The sequence below is a fragment of the Notolabrus celidotus genome, chromosome 16 (genome assembly GCF_009762535.1).
Source record: "Notolabrus celidotus isolate fNotCel1 chromosome 16, fNotCel1.pri, whole genome shotgun sequence".
In the NCBI taxonomy this organism is placed as follows: Eukaryota; Metazoa; Chordata; class Actinopteri; order Labriformes; family Labridae; genus Notolabrus; species Notolabrus celidotus.
In genome coordinates, this window is record NC_048287.1 from 26,119,897 (window position 1) to 26,145,283 (window position 25,387).

At 40.2% G+C, this 25,387-nt stretch overlaps 2 protein-coding genes and 1 long non-coding RNA gene across 5 annotated transcripts; 1 reads left to right on the forward strand and 2 right to left on the reverse strand.

Moving 5' to 3' along the window:
• Positions 1 to 955: 955 nt before the first annotated feature.
• usf2 (upstream transcription factor 2, c-fos interacting) lies at positions 956 to 11,708 on the reverse strand. Its single transcript, XM_034704605.1, has 11 exons — positions 11,017 to 11,708; positions 10,218 to 10,261; positions 9,873 to 9,988; positions 8,821 to 8,940; positions 8,523 to 8,685; positions 6,896 to 6,983; positions 6,538 to 6,582; positions 5,697 to 5,755; positions 5,426 to 5,517; positions 4,202 to 4,330; positions 956 to 2,360 (listed from the first exon to the last, which is right to left on the reverse strand). The coding sequence occupies exons 1-11, from the start codon at positions 11,052 to 11,054 to the stop codon at positions 2,271 to 2,273; spliced, it is 984 nt and encodes a 327-aa protein (XP_034560496.1). The 5' UTR covers positions 11,055 to 11,708; the 3' UTR covers positions 956 to 2,270.
• Positions 11,709 to 15,398: 3,690 nt separating this feature from the next.
• On the forward strand, positions 15,399 to 24,139 carry lmna (lamin A). Of its 2 annotated transcripts, none has more exons than XM_034704573.1 (13): positions 15,399 to 15,937; positions 16,321 to 16,674; positions 18,084 to 18,240; positions 19,309 to 19,434; positions 19,557 to 19,727; positions 19,911 to 20,036; positions 20,560 to 20,780; positions 21,880 to 22,153; positions 22,245 to 22,352; positions 22,447 to 22,566; positions 22,676 to 22,732; positions 23,330 to 23,527; positions 23,649 to 24,139. In XM_034704573.1, exons 2-13 carry the CDS (start codon positions 16,337 to 16,339, stop codon positions 23,682 to 23,684), a joined length of 1,932 nt encoding a protein of 643 aa, XP_034560464.1. In that variant the 5' UTR covers positions 15,399 to 15,937; positions 16,321 to 16,336; the 3' UTR covers positions 23,685 to 24,139. The 2 variants fall into 2 exon arrangements, with proteins under 2 accessions (XP_034560464.1, XP_034560465.1); XM_034704574.1 differs by having other exon boundaries at positions 15,401 to 15,937; positions 23,333 to 23,527.
• On the reverse strand, positions 23,580 to 24,030 carry LOC117827828. 2 transcript variants are annotated; one of them, XR_004634286.1, is made up of 2 exons: positions 23,914 to 24,030; positions 23,580 to 23,699 (listed from the first exon to the last, which is right to left on the reverse strand). It is a non-coding gene; the product is annotated as an uncharacterized LOC117827828 (long non-coding RNA). The 2 variants fall into 2 exon arrangements; XR_004634285.1 differs by having other exon boundaries at positions 23,886 to 24,030.
• Positions 24,140 to 25,387: the final 1,248 nt, after the last annotated feature.

Here is a 25,387-nt window from a genome sequence, read left to right on the forward strand (position 1 = left end):
GGAACAACAAATAACAACTTTACTTGTAGTTGATCAATTGGAATCAGAAATCAGCTCATATGAAACGCAAAGCCCTCTAAATATTTTTATTTTAAGATTTTTTTTTATCATTCATTGAGTTTTTTCATTTAGTTAGGACAGAAAGGTCAGATTTTGCTTGGATGAAAGTCTTGTCGCATACATAAATAATGTAGAAATTAAACATAATTTACTTTGAATACAGAAACATGCTACAATAACATCAGAACATAAATTCATTGTGACTTGGAAAAAATATTGAATATCTTGAATGACTCCGATGAGCTTGGAGGACTGCATCCATACATCTCAGCAATGACTCAAATAACTTATTGACAAAGTCCTCTGGAATAGCAAAGAAAGCAGTCTTGCAGGACTACCAGAGTTCATCAAGATTCTTAGGTTTCTTCCTCCAAACCTCCTCCTTCATCTTACCTCAGACATGCTAAATAATGCTCATGTGTGGTGCAGGCCAATCCTGGAGCACCTGGACCTTCTTCACTTTCAGGAACTTCAATATGGAGGCTGCAGTATGAGAAGGAGCACCATCCTGCTGCAGAATTTGCCCTCTCTTGTAGTTTGGAATGTAATGGGCAGCAATCATTTCTTGATATTTCAGGCTGTTGATGTTGCCATCCACTCTGCAGATCTCTCACACACCCCCATACTGGATGTAGCCCCAAACCATGATTTTCCCTACACCAAACTTGACTGTTTTCTGGGTGAATCTTGGGTCCATGCAGGTTCCAACAGGTCTTCTGCAGTATTTGCGGGGATCGGGATGCATTTCAGGCGATGATTCATCAGAAAAATCAAACTTCTATGTCCTTATGTGACAAGACTTTTGTCAAGCAGTGTAAATACTGAAATGGAAAGACCAAATGCGCACGTTAAATTTGATGATAAGACCAAATTTAGGTAAAACCATAAACCAAACTCAGGTATAAACACGTCTCTTTTATTGTAGTATCAGAATTAGTCATGCCAGTGGTTATATTTCCATGCTGTGGTGACTTTCAGTGTAGACAAAAGCTGGTTAGTTTTCATCACTTGCATTTAAAATACCCTCAGCACATTCATGACCACGGTTGTTGTTGTTGTTGTTGTTGTTGTTTTAAGGCCTTCAGTCACCAGCAAGGGTTCCCAAAGAGTTTCAGAATTAGGAAATATTGCAAAAAAGCCACTAAAATGCAGCAGGACTTGTGGGCCGGTCTCCAACCAAGACCTCTTACAACTGAACCTCTCTTTCAGTGCATTACATCAGTGACCTATTAAGCAGATATACAAACAAATATATTTTAATGCCCATTAAAAATGGTTTACACTTTGAAAATCATCTCCATACTCTCGATTATCTGTACATTGCACCTAACGGGGACACAACAGAGATCGGATCTCTATTCGTAAAGACTTCATTGAGTCTGGGAACCACTTGCCAGTGCACTATCCCAATTACCTGAGCTATTTTAACACCCACAGGCTTCTAATAAGGCCTTGCACTATAAATAAAACCTTCAAGCCCGTCCTATCAAGGTTGATTTTACTCCAACCTTCTGAGAAGTTTTACATTTTTTGAGTTTACTGACTTTATTTAGTTTGTGAGCTCTGCCTGGTCCATGGAGTGACAGAATTAAGAGGCAGAACATGTTACTTGAAACTGCACACAGATCAACACATGATCCACTGACAGTCAAAGCACAATTTTGTTGCTGGGGAAAGAGTAAATTCAAAGATCAGCTTTTCTTACCATGTTCACATTTGTTACGGACTAATAAATTAAAACGAAATCGGAGCTATCATTCATGACACATTTAGTAGTTTCAGACACAGCAAATATAAACTAAAACAAAAGGAAGAAGTAAGAGTTTGTGGGACGATAAAAAGGTGAAATCATTAAAAGGAAATTCCTTGTGGCAGGTTCATAATTTAGAGGAAAAAGAAAGTGGTGCAAGCGTGGTGGTGCTGTAGAGGTTGATTTCCTTGAAGCAGAGGTGAGAGGTTCAGTTAGCTACACAGTTAAAGATTTCCGAGCTTTCAGCCTTCAGACTGCTAGAACAGGTGGAGGAGGCGTTTTCAGTTTTTAGTCCTTCAGTTTTTCTTTTCTTCCAACAAGCCCTGCGCGTGTTTCTGTGGTCCAATTTCAGATGGAAATTGTCTCTCTCTCTCTCTTAATCCTTTCCTTGTATTGTTCAGGTGGGTTGGAGGATGCGACATTGTGTTTGTGGTGTTAACAACATGTGTCCAGTCCACAATCATTGTGGTGTTGCATCTCCATTAACTTCTACGCCGTGCTGCTGTAGCTGTGCTCGAAGAAGTGCGTTGTCATTCTTCAGTTCCTCGATCTAGAAAAAAAACGAAGGAAGGTAATTAGAAGGACGCAAATATATTAAAACAAAAATACAATGAGCTCAGTTGTGCACACTTTCATCCATGGAGAGTACAGCAGTAGTTTGAACCATAGACTTTATATGAATAGACATGGTATCCGTGACGTTACCCATCTGTTTCTGAAGCGCTGTTTTGAAGCCAATTGTCAGCGGGAGCCATATTTGAAATGCTGAACTCAACCTAACTTCTGTCAAGCTAGTGTGAGGTAAAGAGGCAGGCTTTGAGCCTCCCAGCCAACAGCTACAGTGTTCCCGCCTGTCAATCAAGTCAGCTGTGCCTCTCATAAAGGAAAACTCTTAATCTTAATATCTTCAAAATTGCAGCGTCATGAAAAAAATTAATCCCTTGTACAGTGTGTGCCGATCGAGAAATTAGCTATCCAGACTACACTCCTTTTTTATTCCAGGCTGTGTTTATTTCTGCTGTAAAGATCGGCTTGTTGAATGGGTGTGTATGTGGTTTCTGGTACTTCTGGAGCCAGCCTCAAGTGGAGACTCGAGAAACTGCAGTTTTTAACACTCCTGCATTGGCTTCAATTCCCGCGGCAGGAGTTGTCGCTTGGTTTTAACACTAATGTGCATGGATGCTACTAACAATGAAACAGCGGCCACTATGATGGCTGCAAGTTGTAATAACAGGACACACACTAATTTAAAATATTGCTAAGATTCTTGGAGTTTTTCCAACATTTACAGTTATTTTTTCAGACAATTCAAGACACACTAAAAAACAATGCTTGCAGAAAATTGCTAAAATGCTAATTGTAATCAAAGCTTGGAAGTGAATTGTATTCACAAGCTGGAAGCTTGCCATAACAAACTCCCACTTGACTCAAATGGGTCATCAGCTGCTATCAGCCATATTTTGAAATAATAAAAAGTCATGACATCACACAAACACACACAAAAAAAAAACAGAATCAAAGGATATAAAAACAAGGCTTTTGATTAATTATGTGTATTTTACTCCTGTTTATTTTTTTTTAAAAGATAAAATAAGATAATCCTCTATTTGTCCCACAACAGGGAAATTTACAGGGTTATAGCAGCAAAGTGGATTATGGAAAAAATTATAGCAAGCACACAAAACAGTAGATATTGAATTCTAAGTGATTAAAAGTAAATTACAAATAAAGTGGGGCGCTGGTGGCCTAACGGTCTTAGCGCCCCACATACAGAGGCTACAGTCCTTGTTGCAGGGGTCGCCGGCTTGATTCCCGGCCATGACCATTTGCTGCATGTCTTCCCCAACTCTACATTTCCTGTCTATCTACAGCTGTTCTTTCAATAAAGGCAAAAACGGCCAAAAATATAACTTAAAAAAAAAATAATTACAAATATAGCCTGATTGAATGATTGATTGATTGATAATCACATTTACTTGGTTAAAAATGTCTATATTCTTATTGTAAAGCAATTCTTACCAGTGTTTTGATTTTGGAATCACATGAAAGCAATGAAATGTACTTTATGATCTTAACTTTTAGATTTATGCAAATAAAAGCTGCACAGCTACACCACTGTGACTTGAAACCATGACCTAAAACAGGAGACAGCTTCAAAGTGCTCAATCTGTGTTGATGTTTTAAAGGTGGATAAATATTTTGCTGATTCATCATCAAGAGCTCACAGGTTTGTTTTAACATGTCGGGTGTGTCAGTAAGCTTCTGTTGTTATTAAAGAAAACAAGGTTATCTGTCTGGATAGGCCTGCTTTTAAAGAGTTCCTCCATCAAACTGCAGACATGTACATTGTATTTAGGCTGATTGCACTTAAAGATGAAATGAGAAGTGAACCTGTTGTCTAAGCAGCTCGTTGTCCATCTCCACTCGCTCCACCTCTTTGTAACTCTCCTGTAGTCGCTGGTTACTCTGGCGCAGCTCTCGGATGTAGTCGCAGGCTTTGGACAGGATGCCTCCTTTACTCTGAGAAAACAAAGCACGATGACGTTTTTAAAGATCAAACATGTCCAACATGACTCATCGCTTCCTTTCTACAGTAAATCATTTGTCGCTGAAATCTTTTCTGGACTTCCCGTCGAGTGACTAAACCACAAAAAATTCCTTTAGTCAAATTCCTGGTTACAAAAAGAGCAACACAAATAAACTCAAACACTGCCACGTCCCCACCTACAACAAATACTCCATTACTGAGGCTCCTTCAGACTAAGACCACAGCTGCTTGGTCGTGGTTGCACTCAGTTATAATCCCACTTTCACTTATGAAGCATGCAGTAGGTGAAAGTGCATTCATCAAGAATGAAATAAGTCATCGTCTGCAGATGTTATTTTAAAAAGAAAGACTTAAAGCAGCCCCAGTGAGCAGCAGTCTAGCCTTAATAACCCTGATACCTAGAGCCAGGTTTAATCCATTCAGAGGAGGCAGGGTGAATTGTAGTGGCTTTGGAGACTGTAGCCCCTTTCATATTGCATTATAAAGGAAGCACAAGAGGCACACACACACACATAGGGCTGTTCTGCCTAGTCTGCTATGTGATCCACTCTGTTATCACCTCTGATGCTGCCACTGGTACAATTTGGTCCCACCCATAGACTGTATAAATAATGGATGTAGTATCCGTGACGTCACCCATCTGTTCCTGAAGCGCTGTTTAGAAGCTGATCGTCGGCGGGAGCCATATTGGAAATGCTGAACTCAACCTAACTTCTATCGAGTTTTAAGAGGAGGGCTTTGAGCCTCCTCGCCAACAGCTACAGTGTTCCTGCCTGTCAATCAAGTCAGCTGCCTCTCATAATGGAAAACTCTTAATCTTAATATCTTCGAAATTGCTGCAGTATGAAAAAATTCACCCCCCGTACAGTGTTTGAACCAGGCTGTTGACAACACTTTCGTATTGGCTTCAATTCTCGTGGCCAGAGGTTGCCGCTTGGTCCCACCATAATGCTTCAAAGCCATCTATTCCAATGTGAAAACCTTACAAGGGGGGCAGATCCCAGGACTTGAACTAGCAATATGAAAAGTGCAATTATTTTAAGAGCTTTTTCCAGCTCAGCACTTACTGCTCCAGTCCTGCTGTCCACGCTGCAGTCAGGGATGATTTTGGAAAGTGTGACGATCCAGTTATTTATTTTATCTCTTCGTCTTCTCTCCACTGCAAAGAAGCAAAAGAGAGGCGACTCGTTTTTCACACCAAGATGTGATTCACAGAAAATAAATACTACAAAATCTAAGGAGTTCTTCTTCAATTGAAACATTTAGGTCCTATATATATATATATATATATATATATATATAGCATGTTTTCAAACACTAAAGACACCAGTGGTATACCTTCATTATGCTGTGCTCTTCGCCTCTCATCTCTGGGCGCTCGTGGACCCTCCACCTTCCTGTATAGACAGCAACACAAACAAGACACCAAAGTTATGAGCAAAATATCAGATTTCTAATATTTATCTACAATAATAAATTATTTTTATAAATACATCTTTAACACTTTAACTTATCCCAATTAAGGAAAAATCTTTTCAAGCACAAACAAATACAACACCCCTGATTTCTGGGCTCTTGCTTCTATATTTGCAGCTGGTTGACAAGACAGACAGATATGATACTTTCCGTCTTTGTCTAATACAGGGAATACAAAGTTTGGCAGCATTGTACTCCATAGCAGCAAAAACATGTGTATGAACCCACAGACATGTATATGTAGAAAGATAAGACTTGTACTTTAAGTAGTTAAAATAAAAATATGTATTTAAAATGCTAGAAGCTACATAAATACATGTAAAATGATGTGTATATATTGAAATAAATAATGATAAAAGTAGTCATAGTTGTACATTTTCTAATAAAGTGCAATATTATTACACATATTCAATATCCTACACCCGCCACCAAGTTTCTTATGAGGGGAGACAGTGCAGGCACACATCAACACTGAGGTCTTATTCAGGGTGTATGTAATGTTCTAAGCAACATTTGTCTTAACAGGATTCAAACATTGTTAATGTTTTCATAAAGCTGCCTTTAAGCTAAGCCCGTCAACGTACAACACTGCTAGTGACTGCTCAGTGATCCACCAAACATCTGCTTCTACAACACATGACGGGGGCTGGCTGGCTGGCTGGGTGGGTGGGTGGGTGGGGGCGTATGTGAAAGTTCTTCTCACCAGTTTGAACTGCCATGCTGCAACATCTCGCTTTCACCGAGGTCTCTGGGGATGGCAGGTAAGTAGGACAGAGTGTGGTTTTTCAGATGTTGGATGTTTTAAATGATGGATAATGATTCGCTTTTGTATTTTTTTTGTAATTTTTTTTTTTTTTTTTTTACACACAATGACAATCACCAATCATTCCAAAAAAGGGAGGAAAAGATTAAGAGAATCTGATCCACAGTGAAGTTACAGGAGAAGAAGGGGGTGAGAAAATGTGGAGGTGAGAATTCGGCCAAACATGTATGGAGATTAAGGTGATTTGGTTATTTCAGGGGAGGGATGAGTGTGTTAGGGAGTGTTGTGTTAAACTCACGCAGTGTAGGTGTGTGTGCGTGGGGCGATGGTGCGAGGGGCCGCCGTCTGCAGGACCTCAGGGGGGCTCATCATCACGTAAAACTGACCTGCATTTACAGAGACAGAAAAAGGAACTCAAGCTCTACTCGGATTATAAATGTTTGAATATTTTTTTAACTGACAGGAAGGAAAAGAGTCAAAACAAGTTGTCTTTGCCGATACAGCATGTGCTTTGTAAATTATCACAAGCAGATCAATGTTGAAGGTCGCTCAAATTCAATAGATTCTTCCAATAAATCTCTCAAATGTGACACTGTGTAAGACAAGATGTGAGACTCAAAAACAGGTACAAACAGAAGCCCTGCTCTAACTGACTTCAACAAGTACCAATGTTCATTTTGGCAGGTATTTTAGATATAGTCTTAGTCTTTAGACGAAAATGCCTGTTAGCTTTAGTCACATTTTTCAGTCTTTTCAGCCCTTTACAGTTTTAGTCTAGTTTTAGTGGACGAAACTCAAAACACTTTAGTCCAGTCTAAGTCACATTTAGTCTTTGACTATTGCCAAAACATTATCTCTTTTTAAAATAATACATGTAGTCTATCAGAAGTTGGTATCAGGGTTGTACCAAGTGTTAAAAACGTCAACATTGGGGGTGCAGTTGGCCTGGCGGTCTAAGCGCGTGCTCCATACACAGAGGCTGCGGGTTCGATTCCATCCTCGACCGTTTGCTGCATGCCCTCTCTTACTCTCTACTCCCCATATTTCCTTTCTCTCTTCAGCTGTCACATTGATTAAAAGGAAAAATGCCCCCCCTAAAAAAAAATCTTCAGCATTTCACTCTTTTAACACTTCTGCTTGTGTGATATCTTAAGTGAAATAATTTAGCCTGTTCCTGCTACAATAGTGAATAGAAAACATTTATGTGACCACTATGCCTATATTTTTGATTCTCTTGGTATGTATTTTGTGTTCATGGCATAAAAATGCCATAAACACAAAATACAGGGCTGCATTGCACTTTTACGACGGTCCCTGAATGTACCTGCTGTGACAGACCGTTGGTTCACGGCACTCTGAAATGCATCTGCATCTTTGATGACAAGGAGTTGATCAAAACTTACTAAATGTGTCTGATGATCACCAAACTGAAATAAATCAAGCTGTAGGTGCACACAGTACACCTGCTGCAGGTAGTGACCAAGCTAAAACTGACCCACTCAAATAATAACTCAGTCTGTCACTGGAATGCATTGCTTGTATTTTGAAAGATTAGAAGCACAGTGGGGGAAAATATGGATTTTGAAAGTCCAGCGGTTTGTCAGAGTTCCTATTATCAGTTATGCACTTTAACTCTTTATAGTCTCATTTTCTTCACGAAAAAACATGTTGTTGAGAAACATTTTCATATTTTTTTTAAAAACAAAAACACTGATAATTACTGCAAGAAAAATGGCGAAAAATTATATATAATTACACCTCATGCCAGAGACTTTAATTGGGGGCAATTTTTGCTTTGATTTTCAGATCAGTGTCGGTCACATTTTCTTCTATGTATTTTTTTGTTGACTCTTTTTTACAATCTCTGAAAGTGTCCTGAATTAAATACTTAATGACTTCTCCGTCAGAGGTCACGGTTTCCCTACCTCCTGCCTGTGTGATGGTCTGGTCGGCGGTGGCCTGCACCGACACAGCTGTGGCTGTTCCATCGCTGACGGTTGCAGCAGGAAAATATGCAAAACGCGTCTCTCCTCCAACCGTCTCCCCTGCAGGACTGCCTCCGTTGCTGAACGGATTCTGGATAACCGCCTGAAAAGAAGGGGACAGAGACAAGTCAGTAAAACAAAACATTACAGAAGATAAGGTTGTGTTTTTGGATGTGTCAGTATTAAGACAAACATCACATCTCTACAGCTGCTTTGGTCTCCAGGTACATTTACTCACCTGTGCCACCGCCTGAGGGGCTCCAGCAAACGCTGCTGTGGAGACGACGCTCACAGCTCCAGTCCCGTCTGCTGCCGCGTCTAAATGATCGTCTGTAACCTGAACCACGCGGTAGGTCACCTGAGGACACATCAGAGAGCACATGTTGAAAAAGAAGGTGTTTACATAGTTAACCTTCCCGACAGACGGGTTACGTTTTGAACATTTACCTTCTTTCATGTGGTCTTATAAGACCGAGAGTTTCCTCTTATCTTTACATCATACATTGTACATTTTGTTTTGCTTCACATGATAGTATGTTTTCATCAAATGGAAACACCTGTTTTCTGTGGTACTGACTTCGGGGGTTGTGAATATAAATAGAATTCAAATGAATCATTACAAAAGCTTGATGTTATCATAATTAGGACGTTGTTTTTTCTCTCTAGGTGTCACGTAAAATTTGCTAAGAGAATTAAGTCTTTTAATCTACTGAACTTTCACCTTAAATTCACCATAAGCTTATCACATCTGCCGAACAGCAATCCAGTCAATCCAAACCAAACAATCATGGCTTAGCAATCGTAAATATACAGAGAAACATTTCTCAAACCTCTCTTAGCTCCATATGTAGAAGTTGCAGTGCATTACGCTGTGTCAAGAGCAGCACTGAGTACTAAAACAACTCTGCGTATTGTGTGTGTAAGGTGTGGATCAAACACCCCCTTTGTCTGCCTTTACCTCCTCAAGCTTCACTCAGATAACGCTCATCAGCTCACCCCAAGCCGTCATCATTAGCTGTGTAATGACAGCTCTTTAAACATCCAGACTTGGCACACATGTCCTTATTGAACATACTTCTGCACATCAGATAAACTTACTCCTTTGAGGAACTTTGATGTTTTTATAATTGATATAACTTGTCATGCATTTGATTTGTTAAAAACCGACCTGTTGTATTTTTGCTATGTGATGCACCGGCTCTGGGGTGACTGAATCTCGCATGATATGAAGCCTGATTAAGTAACTACATTAACTGTCGTGCAGAGGAGAGAGAGGTGCTCTGTGCTCACCTGTCCTCCACTGTTCTCTGTACGAAACTGGTACTGCACATTGTGGTCGGTGAACGCAGCCTGTGGAACACCAGTGATGGTAACTGCAGTTTGCTCCTCCGTCCCCACCGCCTCTCCTGCAACACACAGGTCAGCAGGGTTTAGATTTGTGACTCTGCACCACAGCACAGCCATGCAACACATGTGAGAGGATGCATGTCTGCAGGTAATGGCTGCAGACCTTTAACTCAAAAATCCTTTAAACATGCCAAAAAGAAGCACAACTGAAACATGCATCACAGATTTTTTGTCTGAGATAAGCTTATCTGCATAAGATGTCAGGATTAGAAAACACTCTGCACCCACCTTCTTGTAGCTGCACCACCTCTTCTGTTTCCTGTTTGTCGTGACTGAAACATCATGAGAGCACACATGAGTCAATTTCAAACTGAACCCAACTTTCACAGTTCTCATGAATAAGACAATCAACTATCATCAATGTATGCTGTGTGGAGTTAGTTATCCAAAGCAGCTGTGGGTTAAAAGCGCCACCACGTGGTGACACGAGGAACTATGGAAAAAACATAAATAAAGTCAAACACAACTGGCGTGCAAGCGATACAAAATCATATGTTCTGCAACTTCCAGGAGGGAAACTGCATTAATTTGATGATTTGAATTCAAGTTAGGCTGTTTTTGGTTTGCTGCACAAAACAAGGCAAACTTCACAAATAACTATAACACTCCTAACACCGCCCAGCCAAGAATAATTCAAGCCTTTTGCATTATAAAAAGCTGCAACAGCAACAAAATGAGCACATTGCAGGTTGGTGCAAGCATGAGAAATAGTGAGACAGTGCTCCCTGCTTTTGCATTTCTTGCCCAGTATATAAACAGTAATCGTGATGTTACAGATCTGTAAAAAAAGGCGCACAGATACTGATGAAAATGTCTTAATGGATGCTAAAATGCTTCAGTACTCCAGTACTCCAAGCTGCACCAGCCTCCGATTCAAACAGAAGCTTGAACCAAAACAAGTCGCAGAAAATAAAAGTATCTAGGAGCATGCAGTCTATAAACAGAGCATTGCGTTGCAAGGAGAAAATAGGTTTTAGGCCGTGTTAGGAGCCATAGCTTAGCAGGAAGCGGGCAAGCAGCCTCTCACCTCGCCGAACTGTCCAGACTCTGCTCCAGCATATCCATGAAGCTTTCCCGGTGTGTAAAAACGCCGATATTCAACGACACTGATTTACGGAGATGGAAGCGTTGATCACGGGGACAAACACACGGGTCATGTGAGGAAGACAGTCCAGGACACGTGAGGCAACGACCGGGCAAGGAGCTAAAATGGAGGCCGCTGCCGAGCAGGAGGGAGCCGTCTGCGTCTGTGCGTAAAAGCGAGAAAAAAACAGCCCCGAGTGTCTTAACGCAGCTCCACAGAGGCGGCGGTGGTGCTTCAAGACCACTGAAGTCTTATTGATTTACAGTTGGATGCACAGATGGAAGATTATTATTATTTTTTTAATTTCGTTGGAAATCTTTTTGTCCTTGGTTTTCTTTATGTTGCTCCGCGGCGCACAGCTGCTGTTTATCCGCGCAAAGCTGCGGCAAGCGACATGCGCTCAATAAGATATGGAGTGGACTAGTTACTGTGTTTTCTCACGACATGAAATCAGTGTTTTCAACTCTTCAATGTCGCCTTTTCGTTTTAAGGTCTCTCAAAGTGTAACCTAGTATTCACGTGACTCCTGTCAAGCTGAGAGTTTGGGGTTAGAAAGGAGATAATCTAGTCTGAATCGGTTTACTTTCGCATTTAAACTTGTATTCGTGTTGGTTATTTGCCACAAGCTTTGAAGACTTTTGTATTTACTCTCTCTGGAGAGCATTAAACAACACAGTACTTGTCTCACAGGCTTACACTGACAAATCAGCTCATTGGCACTTTTTTTTCAGGTCTTTTGCCCAGGTGACCACTGAGATCCAATACGGGTTTTCCCTCAAACCACATGACAAAGATTGTCCACGTCGAGACACAAATCGAAGCTCCTCGATTACACGCTGCTCGTAATTTATAGTTTTATGTCATGTTAGACGACTAGCACCACTCTCCAATCCAAAATCTGAAACCATGTGGATTTAATGTACATTTACGCGGGGGCCATGTCGTGTTTCTGACATCTGTGTCATTCAAATCCGGGATTCAGCTGGAGTGGCGAGGCTTGTTTTTGTCAGCAGAGATGACTTCCCCCTTTAAATACATAGAGAACAACCTGACCACGACTGAGATCAAAACAAACACACATGTATTTGTTTTAATAAATACTGAATACAGTTTATTTTAGGAAGTTGGAGTTTCATAGTTTAATATCTCAACCTTGTAATTTGTCATTACCAACCATAATCTCACCATGTCAACCTGTCACTACTGAATCATTTTTAATACTGCCTGTAATTACTGCTATTTATTCTAAATTCCATTGTAACATTGTATATATCTAAATTGTATTCTAGCTGTATTTTTTAATTTTTTTTTACTTATCTTGTTTTATTTTGTTTTATTTTATTTTATTTTACTTATTGAAACTTCTTCTTGATTGTACTTATGTCTGGGTTGCTGTAACAACTGAATTCCCCCCCCCGGGGGATCAATAAAGTAATATCTTATCTTATCTTAATTTGACAGCCAGTCTTAGCTGCATAAGAAAACCTGCACTGTAGATAGATTAAAGACAATGTTAAGATGTTTGCACATAATTAAGAAACAGGATTCAGGAATGTGCACACTTAACACCCACCACACCCTTCTGAGACTTCTAAATAGGTCTTTAAAAAATAATTAAAACAACAACCCAAGTGCATTAAAGAAGGGTAAGGCCACACAAGTGTATCAACTGGCATCAGTGCTTTAATTTATAATAGTTGCCCTGAGATTATTGGTTCCATGTCCTTACATACAACATAAATATTAGCTATAAGTGACCCCTCCCCCATTTGTTTTATAAATAAAAGTTGAAACTTTCGTGAGACATGCTATTTCCCACCCTCCTCTAATGGTATTCCCTGTTTTTACTCCCTTAAATGGCATAAATAAGATAACATAAGATAAGATAAGATATTACTTTATTGGTAAAATTCAGTTGTTTCAGCAACCCAGACATAAGTACAATCAAGAAAAAGTTCCAATTAGTAAATAAAAATAGATAAATAAAGATAGAATACAATTTAGACATATACAATGTTACAAATGGAACTTAGATAAATACAAATGTTAAAAAATTGATTAAATAGCAGTGATTACAGGCAGTATTAAAAATGTTTCAGTAGTGACAGGTTGACATGGTGTGATTATGGTTGGTAATGACAGATTAAGCAATCTAATAAATAAATATGGGTATATAATATGACCATAAGTTGTAGTAAACAATAATAATGTAATATAACATAATATAATATAGCAAGATAATTATATAATATAATATAATGTAATATACATTATAATGTAATCAGTAATCACAGAGTCTCTAAATCTCTTTAAGACAACAAATGTATGAGGAAAAATGACCCTCATGTTCACACAAGCACCAGTAAATGTAATTCACATCATGCCTGATTTTAAGGGGCCACATGCTTCAAAAACACAACGCCCAAGATATCCAATAACTTGGTTTTCTGTAAATGTTTTACAAAGATGTCTATGTGCTGAAAAGACAACCCAGAAAATATCTATGTAATCAAACCACTCCATTTAATCAATACTCCAAAATACAATTTATTTAATTTTCCTGTGCTTCTCTGTTGTATGAAGGTACTAAAGGCTGTATACTTCAAAAAAGTTTATTGGCACAAGTTTGTAAATCTAGTAATAGCTTTAAATATTTTTGTGCAGCACATTCATTTTCTGTTCTGTACTGGAACTACTTCATCCCCCCTATCGAGTAAAATAAAAACAAATATTTGAGGTGTTCATTGAAAATGCATCTTGGTTTATGTTACTGATATCAAAATATCCTTTATTCGTATTATAAGATAACACATATTTAATACCTGTACATGAAGCTTGCTACATAGAGTATAGAAAATGAAGCAATTGTCTGGCAAGACCATGACATGCCATGATGCTTTTGCACAAACTAATGAATGAAGTTAAGGACATTTTTATGTTTACTTTATGCAACTCTGGGGATGCGAACATCCAGGATTTAGTTGAGATCCTTAGAAACTTAAGGCTGCAGAGTTTTGTAAATCTTTAATCGTTCTAAATAAAACCCCACAGTGGCTGCTCTGTTGTTTTCTGTCCTTTTCTCTGGTTTGTAGCAGAACAATGGGTTTAAAAAGATCCTTACAGAAGTACCCATGAGCCAGCTTTCAGTCTCTTGAAACTCAGGTGTCACAATTATGATGATAAGTGAAAAACACGTTCCTTAAATTGATTTGACCTTGTAGACGTTTTAGTCAATCAAGAGAAAGGGGCGGAGCCAGCCTTCTGTGAATGTGGTGGCCAAACTGGGACACAGACTTTTGTAGGGGTGGCACGAAGACACTGTTTGCACACATAAATGAGTAGCATTTATTTACTCTCTCTATCTTGTCAACTTACATCAACTTTGACCACTAAGGTGTAAGTAAACTCTGCTGGGTGGCCTGCTAGAATATTGGTTAGCACTGCTGCCTCACAGTGGAAGGGATGAGGGTCCCAATCCAAGCCAGAGCCTTCCTGTTTGGAGTGAAAGTGTTTTGTCTTTCCACAACAGAAGTGCTGACCCAGATATTGTATGTTTGGTATGACAACTAAATACATCTGAACAGGTTAGCACTGCAAGGTGGCATGATAGTGTGGTGGGTAGTTCTTCCACCACTCAACAGAAGGGTTTGAAGTTTCAATCTAAGCCAGGGTTCTCCTTAATGGAGCCCGACTGATAGAGCTTTGTCCCACTAGAGTTTGATTTGTTATTTTAAACACCCAGACTGAATTGGAAAGTCAATAAACTCTTAACCCTAAAGTTGGTGCAAAAATACCAACCCACACACCTAGTATAAGGTGGTATATTACTTTCAGAAGTTATCTGATTGTCTTCTTACTTTTGGGAAAGTATTCTGACAACATTTAATCTATTTTCTATGGTAAAAGTAATCCGATTACATGTAATCTGATTACTCTGTGGAAAGTAATCTGGTTACATGTAATGTGATTACTCTGTGGAAAGTAACATTTGCAGGGGTGGTATTATGAGTGTTTGCACACATGATGAGCATATTGCCCTAATAAACATGCTTGTACTACTAACATAAACGTTTCCAAAAGATGTTATGTTCCTTTTACATATGTATTATATATATTATTTTACTTAAAAAAGTAACACAACAGAGTGACCAACTTTAAAACTTCTTAGCTTGACTCTTAAATGACAAAAACCCAATCATTGTTCAGGGTGTTGGTGTGGTCAATCTCAATTTTAAGGGGGGCCTTTGCCACCCCTGGTCACCGCCCGGAAACACCCCTGTCAAGAGGAAAGTTAAAGATAAGTTATCTAAGAGGAAATCTTTGGGCTGTGAAAACTCCAGATCTTTATTTAAGGATTAAAACAATCCCAAACCCATTATGTAATGTGTTTATCTTATTTTTATGGAGACGTACGAGCACTCAGGTCTGAGTCGAAGAAAGTAAATGAGAAGAAGTCAAATCTCCGGGAAAAGATTTGCTTAAAATTATCCCTGTAAGTATCACATGGCATTGTGCCTCTATTTGACTAGAGGGTGACTCATTCATTCAGACTGCACACCCATTACAGAGAGACAGAGAGAGAGGGAGAGAGACAGTGAGAGAGAGATGGAGAGCGAGAGAGAGAGAGAGAGGAACAACCACCTACCAAGTGCCAAACTTGAGGCCAACCTCTCTCCTCTCCTCCCATCTCATTCTTTCCTACATGGGCATTCAGATGGGTCTGCACACAGCGCAGTAACAGTCTGAACGGAGAACTGAGACGAACTCTCACATCCCAAGAAACAAAAAAAGGAAAACTAACAGAGAAGCCAAGAAATATCCTCCGAAAGAGAGTTTGTTCTTCATCTTAACAAGGTTTAAAAAGGTAAATCGACTTTAAGAATTGTCATCTTTTGTGCAGAGGGTTAACTTTGATGTTAGGGTGGAGTCCATGACCCCTCCCATGTCTTTTCATTAATTATACTCTCTGTCTTCTGTTTGTTTTATGCCATTGCACACAAGAGTTGGATGTTACTGTGAATGGTTGATAGTTTACAGGGAATTAAGTTTTCTTTTCAGTTTTATTCCAGCAGCTATGACTTTGTAGATTAATGGATCAATACTTCAACTTGAATGTTAAAATCTGCTTTCATAGAAAGAAAAATGACTTTTTTGGATTTGCATATCTTACAAATTTGGACAACTTTGTGCTTTGAATAAAAACTTTTATGATTCAAAAACGTGATAATTGCATCTTTTCCTTCACAGACAGCAGTGAAGTGCAATGGCGACGCCCAAAAACACTCCTCGAGGTGCAAACACACCGCTGTCCCCCAACCGGATCACCCGTCTCCAAGAGAAACAGGACCTCTGCAACCTCAACGATCGACTCGCCGTCTACATTGACAAGGTGCGCTCCCTGGAGTCGGAGAATGCCGGCCTGCGCATGCGCATCACTGAGTCTGAGACCGAGGTGACCCGGGAGCTGACAGGGTTGAAGGCGGCTTATGAGACGGAGCTGGCAGATGCCCGTCAGACTCTGGACTCTGTAGCCAAAGAGAGAGCGAGACTGCAGCTGGAGCTGGGCAAGCTGAAGGAGGACTACAAAGAGTTGAAAGCAAGGTGGGTGGCAGCACATCACAATGCGATGTTATCAGACTTTATCAAGAGGAAACAGAGAAAAAAAAAAGCGTTACAGTACATTTACTAAGGGGAGGAGTTAGGGTTGTTTTAGGGGGGCCTGGGCACAACTGAGGCCCTGAATTCCTTAGCACCACCCCTGTGAGTTTGGTTTCTTCACACTTTTAGTGAGACTTTGTGACTTCTTAACACAATAACTGTTACTACATGACCTACTGATAAAAAGCTGGGTTTGTTAGCACCTCAACACTCAGGGTTTTAGTTAATAAAGTAGCATGTGGTCTGATAAGTCCAGTAGCTAATAGGGGCTAATATTAGCAAACACACTGGTGGATACATTTCATAACAGAATTAGTCTGTTTTGTGAATGACTCATCAACGTTACGCCACATTACAGCATTTCTGTTATCCCATAATTATAGACACAGTGGCTGAAGTAATAGTCTGGTTTTAGAGTCAGAATTCTCAAACTATGCAAAACAAAAGCCACAAATAACTGTAAATCAAGTTCTGACTCTGTGCTAAGTTCATTTTTTAGGGGAACACATAACAGAGAAAAGTTGTGTAACTGTCTGGTTCTTTAAAAGCTTTTTGGCAATAAATGAAAAAGACTCCTAATCTGATGATCATGAGCCACCTGGAGGTGTCTGAATTCCCCCTTTCACCAAATCTTTCTCCAATCAAAGGCAGCCATTTTTTCCATTAAAGCAGAGCAACAGTGTTTTGTAATTGTAGAGTTAATATGTCAAACATTTATCCACAGCAGCAGATCACACTTACTCATCAGCTCCTAATAGCAGATGCTGAAATATCTTGAGCTGCTCAGAGGGAGCCACACCCTTTCTTCATCACACCCTCCTCCTCCTTGCACAGTTTGACGTTGGACTCCGTCTCCTTCCCGTGCTGCCACATCCAGAGCCTGATGACTAACTCTTTCCTTAGTTTCTCCTCCTTCACCAAAGTCATCATCGTGCACATAATACGTGGCAGTGTGCAAAGTTCTCCACTCTTGCCTCCATTTATTTTTTCCATAAATACTGAGAGGATGGCAAAGCCAAGCCGTTGCCATGGCAGTGTCTAAGGTAAACATCAACGGCTGTGGCTTGTGGCTACCAGATCCACGAGGTTGGACGTAGATTATTGTGGCCTATGAGTCATATGCACCGAGGTCTTTCCCGTCTCTGGCTACATCCTTGTTCAAAAATAGCTCATATTTCTTTCATTAGACTTTAAAGGAAACTGTAGTAGTTGTGTTTCCATTTGGTTCTTAGGTTACAATTCAAAACAGATGTCTCTGCATGTTCTTTTCACTCTAATACCCTCTTTCAATCCTATAAACACATCCGGGAAAGTACATCCAAACATGTGAGACTCTGTGTGTGTCTTTACAGGAACACCAAGAAGGAGTCAGAGTTGTCTGGAGCGCTGCAGAGGCTCAAAGACCTGGAGGCTCTGCTGAACTCAAAGGATGCGTCTTTGACTACAGCTTTAGGAGAGAAGCGTAACCTCGAGGTGGAGAACAGGGACCTGAGGGCGCAGGTTGGCAAGGTAAACGCAATCCCATGCACAGTTTAAAACACCCTGGAAACACATCTGGGGTCTATTTTTCTGCAGTTAGCTCGCCAACTTTGTGTTCTGTCTTCCACGTTCCTCCTTGTTTCCTCTTTGTGATGACAGGTGCAGCATGAAGCATGATACAACACTGTTTTTGTCCTGCTGGCTGCATATTTCTGAGTTCCAGTGGACGTCACAAGCCCAGCACTTACATCATTTTTCTGATAAACAAAATATCTTTGAAATAAATATTTGTGCATGTTTGTGGGAGCTAAATGGAGGATTTCTTTGCTGACTCTTTCTGTCATTTTGATAAAACAAGGCTTTCTCACCTCTCTACTTTACGTATTGCATTATTTTGGGCCTTTAATGTGTAATTAAAATAATCCATATTTGGGGCATTGGTTTAGCTCCATGGCTTAAGTCTGAGCCCTTAAAGTCTTTGCTGCAGTGTCGGTGATTTGAATCCCAGCCTTGACCCTGCTGCATGCCATTCTTTGCTCTCTACTCCTCACGTTTCCTCTCTAATGAAGGCAACATTTCCTCAATAAGTAGCTTTACAAAGAATAATCCACTTTTTTCAGCAGCTTACTTCTGTCCTTTTTTAAAAGAAACACTGGATTGGATTAACTTTATCTACAAGCAGACCTTTAAATATACCAAATCCGGATTACCGGTGATTAACAAGCTTCAAATGGCATACTTTGTTCACAGAGGGTGCCAAATTCTGCAGAAAATGAAAGATCTGCGATTAATTTCTTATGTATGATACTGATGAAACCTTACCTCTTTCATAACCCTAAAATAGACCTTTTTTAAACAATTTAACAACAATATAAAGCATCAACATTGTCGTAAATGGTTTTATAGATCCACTTAAAGGTGTTGTTAAATTTTCTTCTTCATCCAGCTTCAGCCAGGCTCTCTGTTGGCATCAGGATCACCTTATTTCATTAAGATAACCACAATACCACTCAAATGTTTTGAACAAGTGGATTACATGATCTACTTTGAGCTCAGAGATTTTGTGCTGATATTTCATCGCTCTTCTTGCTTTCTTAGCTGGACACCAGTTTGAACGATGCCAAGAAGCAGCTGCAGGATGAGATGCTGAGGAGGGTGGATGGAGAGAACCGCATCCAGACCCTTAAAGAGGAGCTGGACTTTCAGAAGAACCTCCATTCTGAGGTCAGACTCCCTGAAAAACCTTTCTCACTTTGTCCACTTCCTCTTGTCCTGTAATCACATCAGTCTCCATTTGTAAAACATTGTTGGAAATGAAGAGGACTCTGTTGGTTATGTTCTAACAGGAGCTGCGGGAGATAAAGCGGCGTCATGAGTCTCGTATGGTGGAGTTGGACAACGGACACCAGCAGGATTTCGAGAGCAAGTTGGCCGAGGCGCTGATTGAGATGCGTAGCCAGCATGAACTGCAGATCAAAATGTACAAGGATGAGATAGAAAAGACCTACAACTCCAAGGTAATTCACAGGAAAGAGGACAAAGCTACCTTACAATCCTTGTGGTCCTGTGAAAAATAAAATACTAGACAAGCAGCTCATAGTAGATATCCAAAACATCACATGTGGCATGATAGTTTATATTAGCATCTCATATCAATTCTATTTAATTCACCTTCCACCCTCTTGTGTCTTCCCCATCAGCTTGAAAATGCTCGTCTGTCTGCGGACAGGAGCAGCCACCTGGTTGGAGCGGCACATGAGGAGCTCCAGCAGACTCGAGTCCGCCTGGAGTCTGTGTCCTCTCAGCTCAGCCAGCTGCAGAAACAGGTGATATGAAATGAGCCGCTAACACAGATCACAGGGTCTTATGTATAATGTGTGGTAATGTAATAAATGCAGCCTTTTAAGATGAGTATCAAAAGGAGTGTTACGTGAACTCTTTTGTCCTTTTAAATCAAAGGGAAAGTCAAATTCAGGTGATTTCCTGAACACAAAACATAGAGCTGTTTCTATATTTGGATATCAATATATGAATTAAACCATCTGGATAGTTGTTTATTTAAAATCTCCTTTTTCTCTGATGTTTGAGAGCAAATTCAACTTTCTCATAGTTGTGCAAAAATGACATTTAAACCCTCATTCCTCCCAAATTGAATTTTTAGTTTGATTTATTGTTATTCCACATGGTAAGCAGTCAACTACATGTTATTAGATTAAACCTCAACCTTTACTCTAGATATCATAGAGGACATACATGTGGGTCTATACTTTAACACCCCACCATTTGAATGAGTAAAGAATAATGGCAACAGTGCTAGCTGATAGTAACCAATTCCTCTCTCTCAACTAGCTGGCAGCCAGGGAGGCAAAGATCAGGGACCTGGAGGACGCCCTGTCTCGGGAGCGGGACACAACTCGCCGCCTGCTCGGGGAGAAAGACAGAGAAATGGCAGAGATGAGGCAGCAAATGCAGCAGCAGCTGGATGAGTACCAGGAGCTCCTGGATGTGAAGCTGGCTCTGGATATGGAGATCTGCGCCTACAGGAAGCTGCTGGAAGGAGAGGAGCAGAGGTATGGAGCCGAGGGCTGTTTACTCTGGCGTCACACTCAGGGTGGGACACCCGAATGTTCTTAAAAGTTGCAGTGCAGCATTCAAGCTTTGGTCACTGTTCCTTACTGAAACAAAACAGAAATTTAATTTACAAAATCTGGTCAGACAATAGGCAAAATTAAAGTTAGAACAACTGGAGTTACAGAAAAGCTAGCCTTAGCATTCAACCATTTCACTTTGATAGTGTTACATAATACTATTGGAAAGCCAGAGCCTCCTATCAAATGTTAATTTTAGCTGATTAACAGTGACGATAGTTAAAGAGTTGAATGAATGCTAGCATTTGCTCCTAGCTGTCAGTAACTAGTAAGTAATTGAAATAAACTCATTAGCTACGTCACAACAGAAATTAAAGCTGGGGTTAGTAGTCAGATTTAGATCCACTTTTTGTTATACTGGTTAAAATTATCTTTATGTTCCGAAGGCAATCAATACATAACGTGTTCTTAAAAAAGAGTGAACAAAGTTGCTATCTACAGCCGGAGTAAACCTGGGAAAACACCAACCAATCCCTGCCATCAGGAGCCAAAATATGAAACCAATCAAATCCCGTCCTGCCGTTCTGCCCGCCTCCTGCGCGTACATTTCATGTTTGTTTGTGTTTTTAACTTTCACTATGATAATGTTTTGGTGTTACCACTGAGTGAGACATGAGTTGACGTAGTGCAAAACACAAACGATGTGCTGAGGACCGGTTTGGAATCAGTCACCATCATATGTCGTTTCGGAGGAGCTCAAAGGGGAGGGGGGGAGGGGTTAGACGGAGTCCTGAGGAAATGCTACATTCAAATTCATACCAACCCCAGCTTTCATACTCAACCAAAACCTTAGCTAACAATATTGTTTGAAAGTGTTCAACAACTTCATAACTGGTGTTAGCTCATCAACATTGGCTAATGAACTGTAAAGTAAGCTAGGAAGTGGTAGAACGCTCGATAAAGGGGATTGAGTCTCTTATCATGCAGCTCATTTAGTTCATTTCAGAAAATATGAGTTTTGCGTAAACATCCTATCACCCTTTTTTTTCCTTTTGTTAATAAAAACTATTTGTCTTTGCAGGCTGCGTCTCTCTCCCAGCCCTCCGCCTGCCAAAATGACAGGAAGTCACTCCTCTTCCTCAGGAGCTCTCTCCCGATCAGTCCACTACTCAAATCAGGGCTCTTCTGCCAAGAGACGCCGCCCCAACGACACCGACAGCGAGGCCTCAAGCTTCGCAGGCGGAGCTGTGGCCCGAACCCGCATCACCCAGCAGGCCTCAGCTAGCGGACGCGTCACTGTGGACGAGGTGGACCTGGATGGAAAATATGTCAGACTCAGCAACAAATCAGATGAGGTGAGATGATGAAAGACAAGATATGTGAGAGATTCTGGTTGTTTTTGGTGGACTATGAAAGTCTTAAAGGAACATTTCATCCATGCATCAGGATCAGAATTTGGGGAACTGGCAGCTGAAGCGGCAGATTGGATCTGGTTCTGCTATCTACTTCAAGTTCCCAGTGAAATTTGCCTTAAAGGCTGGACAGAGAGTCACTGTAAGCAGCACTTTTATACATCTGAATTTAACCCAGTGATTATAAACACAGTCACAGATAATCTCACTTGAATGTAAATGTGCATGGTTTTCAGATCTGGGCCTCTGGTGCTGGTGGAACCCACAGTCCTCCCTCTGACCTGGTGTGGAAGACTCAGACCTCTTGGGGCACTGGAGACCTTTTCCAGACCACCCTGATCAGTGCCAGTGGAGAGGTATTTTTATTTATGAATAAGAAATATGATTAAGTACAATTATGTCTGAAGTTATAACGCCAGAAACACTTCATGAAATATGTCAAAATTATAATTCTCTGTCCTTCAGGAAATGGCGATGAGGAAGGTGACCCGCACACAGTTTGATGAAGACGATGATGACATGGTGAGAGAAACTGTACTGTTGACAAATATGTACTCATAACAGACATCAGCAGCACCAAAAGAAGTTAGTACTTGCATAATATTTGTAATAGTTTTGGCTTATGCACATGGGATTATACCCACGATACCTTAAGAACACAAAGACGTCAGCACCTGAGACATTTTCAAGTCCTGTGATTAAAACAACTCTTGTAAATAATCAATCTTTTGCCATTGGGTACAAGCAAACTTTTGTTAATTGGTTATTTCTAGTGGAAATTGGAGATGTGCACTAACGTGGCACATCCTTGTTCACAAAGAATCTCACTCTGAAATCATTAGTCCAATTAAATCTGCACATTTTACAAGTTATAATCTGGAAACTTCTCATTTTGTTTGAAAGGTAATACAAGCATTCACTTAACACCTGCAGAAATATTTTTGTTGATCATCTCACAGTTGGATCAAGAATGTTGCATCCCTTTAAGATAAATCTGTGCAGCTTTTAAAATCAAATAATCTTCTGATAGTCTCTTTAGGCTCTTTCATATTGTAGGTCCTTCACTGTGTTCATATTAAAGCCTCTGATATCAACACTCAATCTGTATCTGTGCCTCAGCAGGTAGCTCACAGCACCTGTGGTGACAGCGAGTACAACCTGCGGAGCCGGACTGTGGTCTGCGGCTCTTGTGGACTTCCCTCAGACAAATCCACCAACTGCTCCATGACCTCGGCCTCACGCTCGTTCCGCAGCGGAGGAATCTCTGAGGGTTTACTTCCACAGTCTTACGTGTTCAGCACCAGCACTCCTCGCAAGGTGACACATACAGATGACCTGTATTTAAAACATTCAGATGAAGAGATTAATCTTTTGAATACACAGCTTTATTTCTATTCCTTTGTGTGATAACTTCGTCTTTGTCCATCCTTTCTCTTAGACTGGAGCCAGATTGGAGAGCTGTCCGATCATGTGAGCCTCTGGATCCATGCTGAAACACATCACCTGTATTAGTTTTCAATTACCAGTTCTTTAGTTAGCAGTTGTAGTTATTTAGTTAGTATCATATACTTTGAATCATTTTCAAGATACTGTATGCAATAAAACTTTGTACTGCTTTTTTATAATGTACATAGGCATGTTTTTGAAGTATTTTCTTGGATTGAATGGCACTTACTTTTTGTATGCTCTTGTGTTATACCTACCCAGCAGTTCAGTACCGTCTTCACCTCCAAACACAACTGAAAGGGATAAAAAAAGAGGGATAAAATCATCCTTTATTACAGGTGCTGGCTGTGTTAGAGTGAAGTCTGTTAACATTTAGAAGCAGCAGGGTTGCTTATATCATTTAAACACGCTTAATTTGATTTAAAAAAAAACATTTAATTTGAATACAATTCGCTTCAGGTTATTAAAGAAAATACGCTCAAATCTTGTTACATTTTTTACAAATGATTGTGTATATTTTCTGATATTAATAAACACGTTTACAGAATTCTGCCTGTGTTGTTTCCATTCACTAAAACTGGTGATTAGGCAATTTGGGGTACTTGTATGATAGTGTTAACTTTGCATATAAAATTAAAATAGCCAGACTAGTTTAAATATATGGTTTGATCCATTTGACTGACCGACTGCGGCTGTCTAGACTGTGTTGAATTTGCATGGATAGTCCTTTGTCAATTAAATTAAGAAAATAAAAACATGAAGAGCTGAACATTAATGCCAAAGTATGTGAAACATAATGAAGTGGAAAAAGCTCCCAGTATAAAACACAGACACACTGACTTCTCTCATACTTTCACATTCATTGAACCATACTGAATGTTTTATCATGCTTGTATTGAGTCAGTCTTGTCCTTTTCCTTGGTGTCATGGTTTGGTCACACATTTTTAAAGGAGAGGAATTCCTTCAACCAAATTATGAAATAGTCTAGTCTGCTGATTGGTGAGTCACAGCCTTACACAACATCCCTGTATATCAGACAGCTACAGAAAATAGCTGTATCTATTTTGTAACTGAGTTTCAGCATTTTCCCTCTGGAGGGAGGTTTTTCACCCCAAGATGCAGAACAAAGCGGTAAAAAAAACAACTTTATTACTTGCTGCTATCACTGAGATACACAAAATGTTGGGTGTCGCATCTTGACCGCCTGTGGTGTGTAGCAGTAGAAGGAATCTTCATGACACTGGCTTGCTTGCATAGTAATATGTTTATTACAAGAACCAAAACCAGTATCGAACAAGCACCCAGAATACTTGGGAGAACAAATCTGCTGATTCCCAGAAGGCCGTTGACCAAGACCCTTTATAGGTCTGAGAGCCAGTGACATAGCCTACTACAGAGTACAAACATATCTTAATATCTGGTCTTTTAGTGTACTGTCCTTCAGCTCTGCTGACTTAAGGGTCGAAAAAACTTATCCCTGCAGGTCACAAAACAAGAAAGGGGTCTCTATCTAAATGTCCCTGAGGGTCTGAAACATAGACTGTAAATAAAAATGGACAGTGTTGCTCCGCCTCTTCCCGTTGTACAGTTCTGAAGCCAGAAAAATCCCGCTCCTGGGCGCAGCCATTGTGCAGCCAGAGCCTGCAAAGCCACTGTAACGAGCTCTGCCCTACAGCGTAACGTCACAAGACGCTGTGTGTCCTTTCAAGTTTCCCTCTACGGCAGCTGTG

Excerpts from the sequence above, each read along its gene's own strand:
- usf2 (XM_034704605.1), bottom strand. The coding sequence starts at position 11,054 with ATGGATATGCTGGAGCAGAGTCTGGACAGTTCGGCGAG. Across the intron at positions 8,686-8,820 it reads CCCCTCAGGCGGTGGCACAG|GCGGTTATCCAGAATCCGTT; the intron begins GTGAGTAAATGT and ends CCTTCTTTTCAG. Across the intron at positions 2,361-4,201 it reads ACGAGCTGCTTAGACAACAG|ATCGAGGAACTGAAGAATGA; the intron begins GTTCACTTCTCA and ends TTTTTTTTCTAG.
- lmna (XM_034704573.1), top strand. The coding sequence starts at position 16,337 with ATGGCGACGCCCAAAAACACTCCTCGAGGTGCAAACACACCGCTGTCC. Across the intron at positions 16,675-18,083 it reads TACAAAGAGTTGAAAGCAAG|GAACACCAAGAAGGAGTCAG; the intron begins GTGGGTGGCAGC and ends GTGTCTTTACAG. Across the intron at positions 20,037-20,559 it reads TCAGCCAGCTGCAGAAACAG|CTGGCAGCCAGGGAGGCAAA; the intron begins GTGATATGAAAT and ends TCTCTCAACTAG.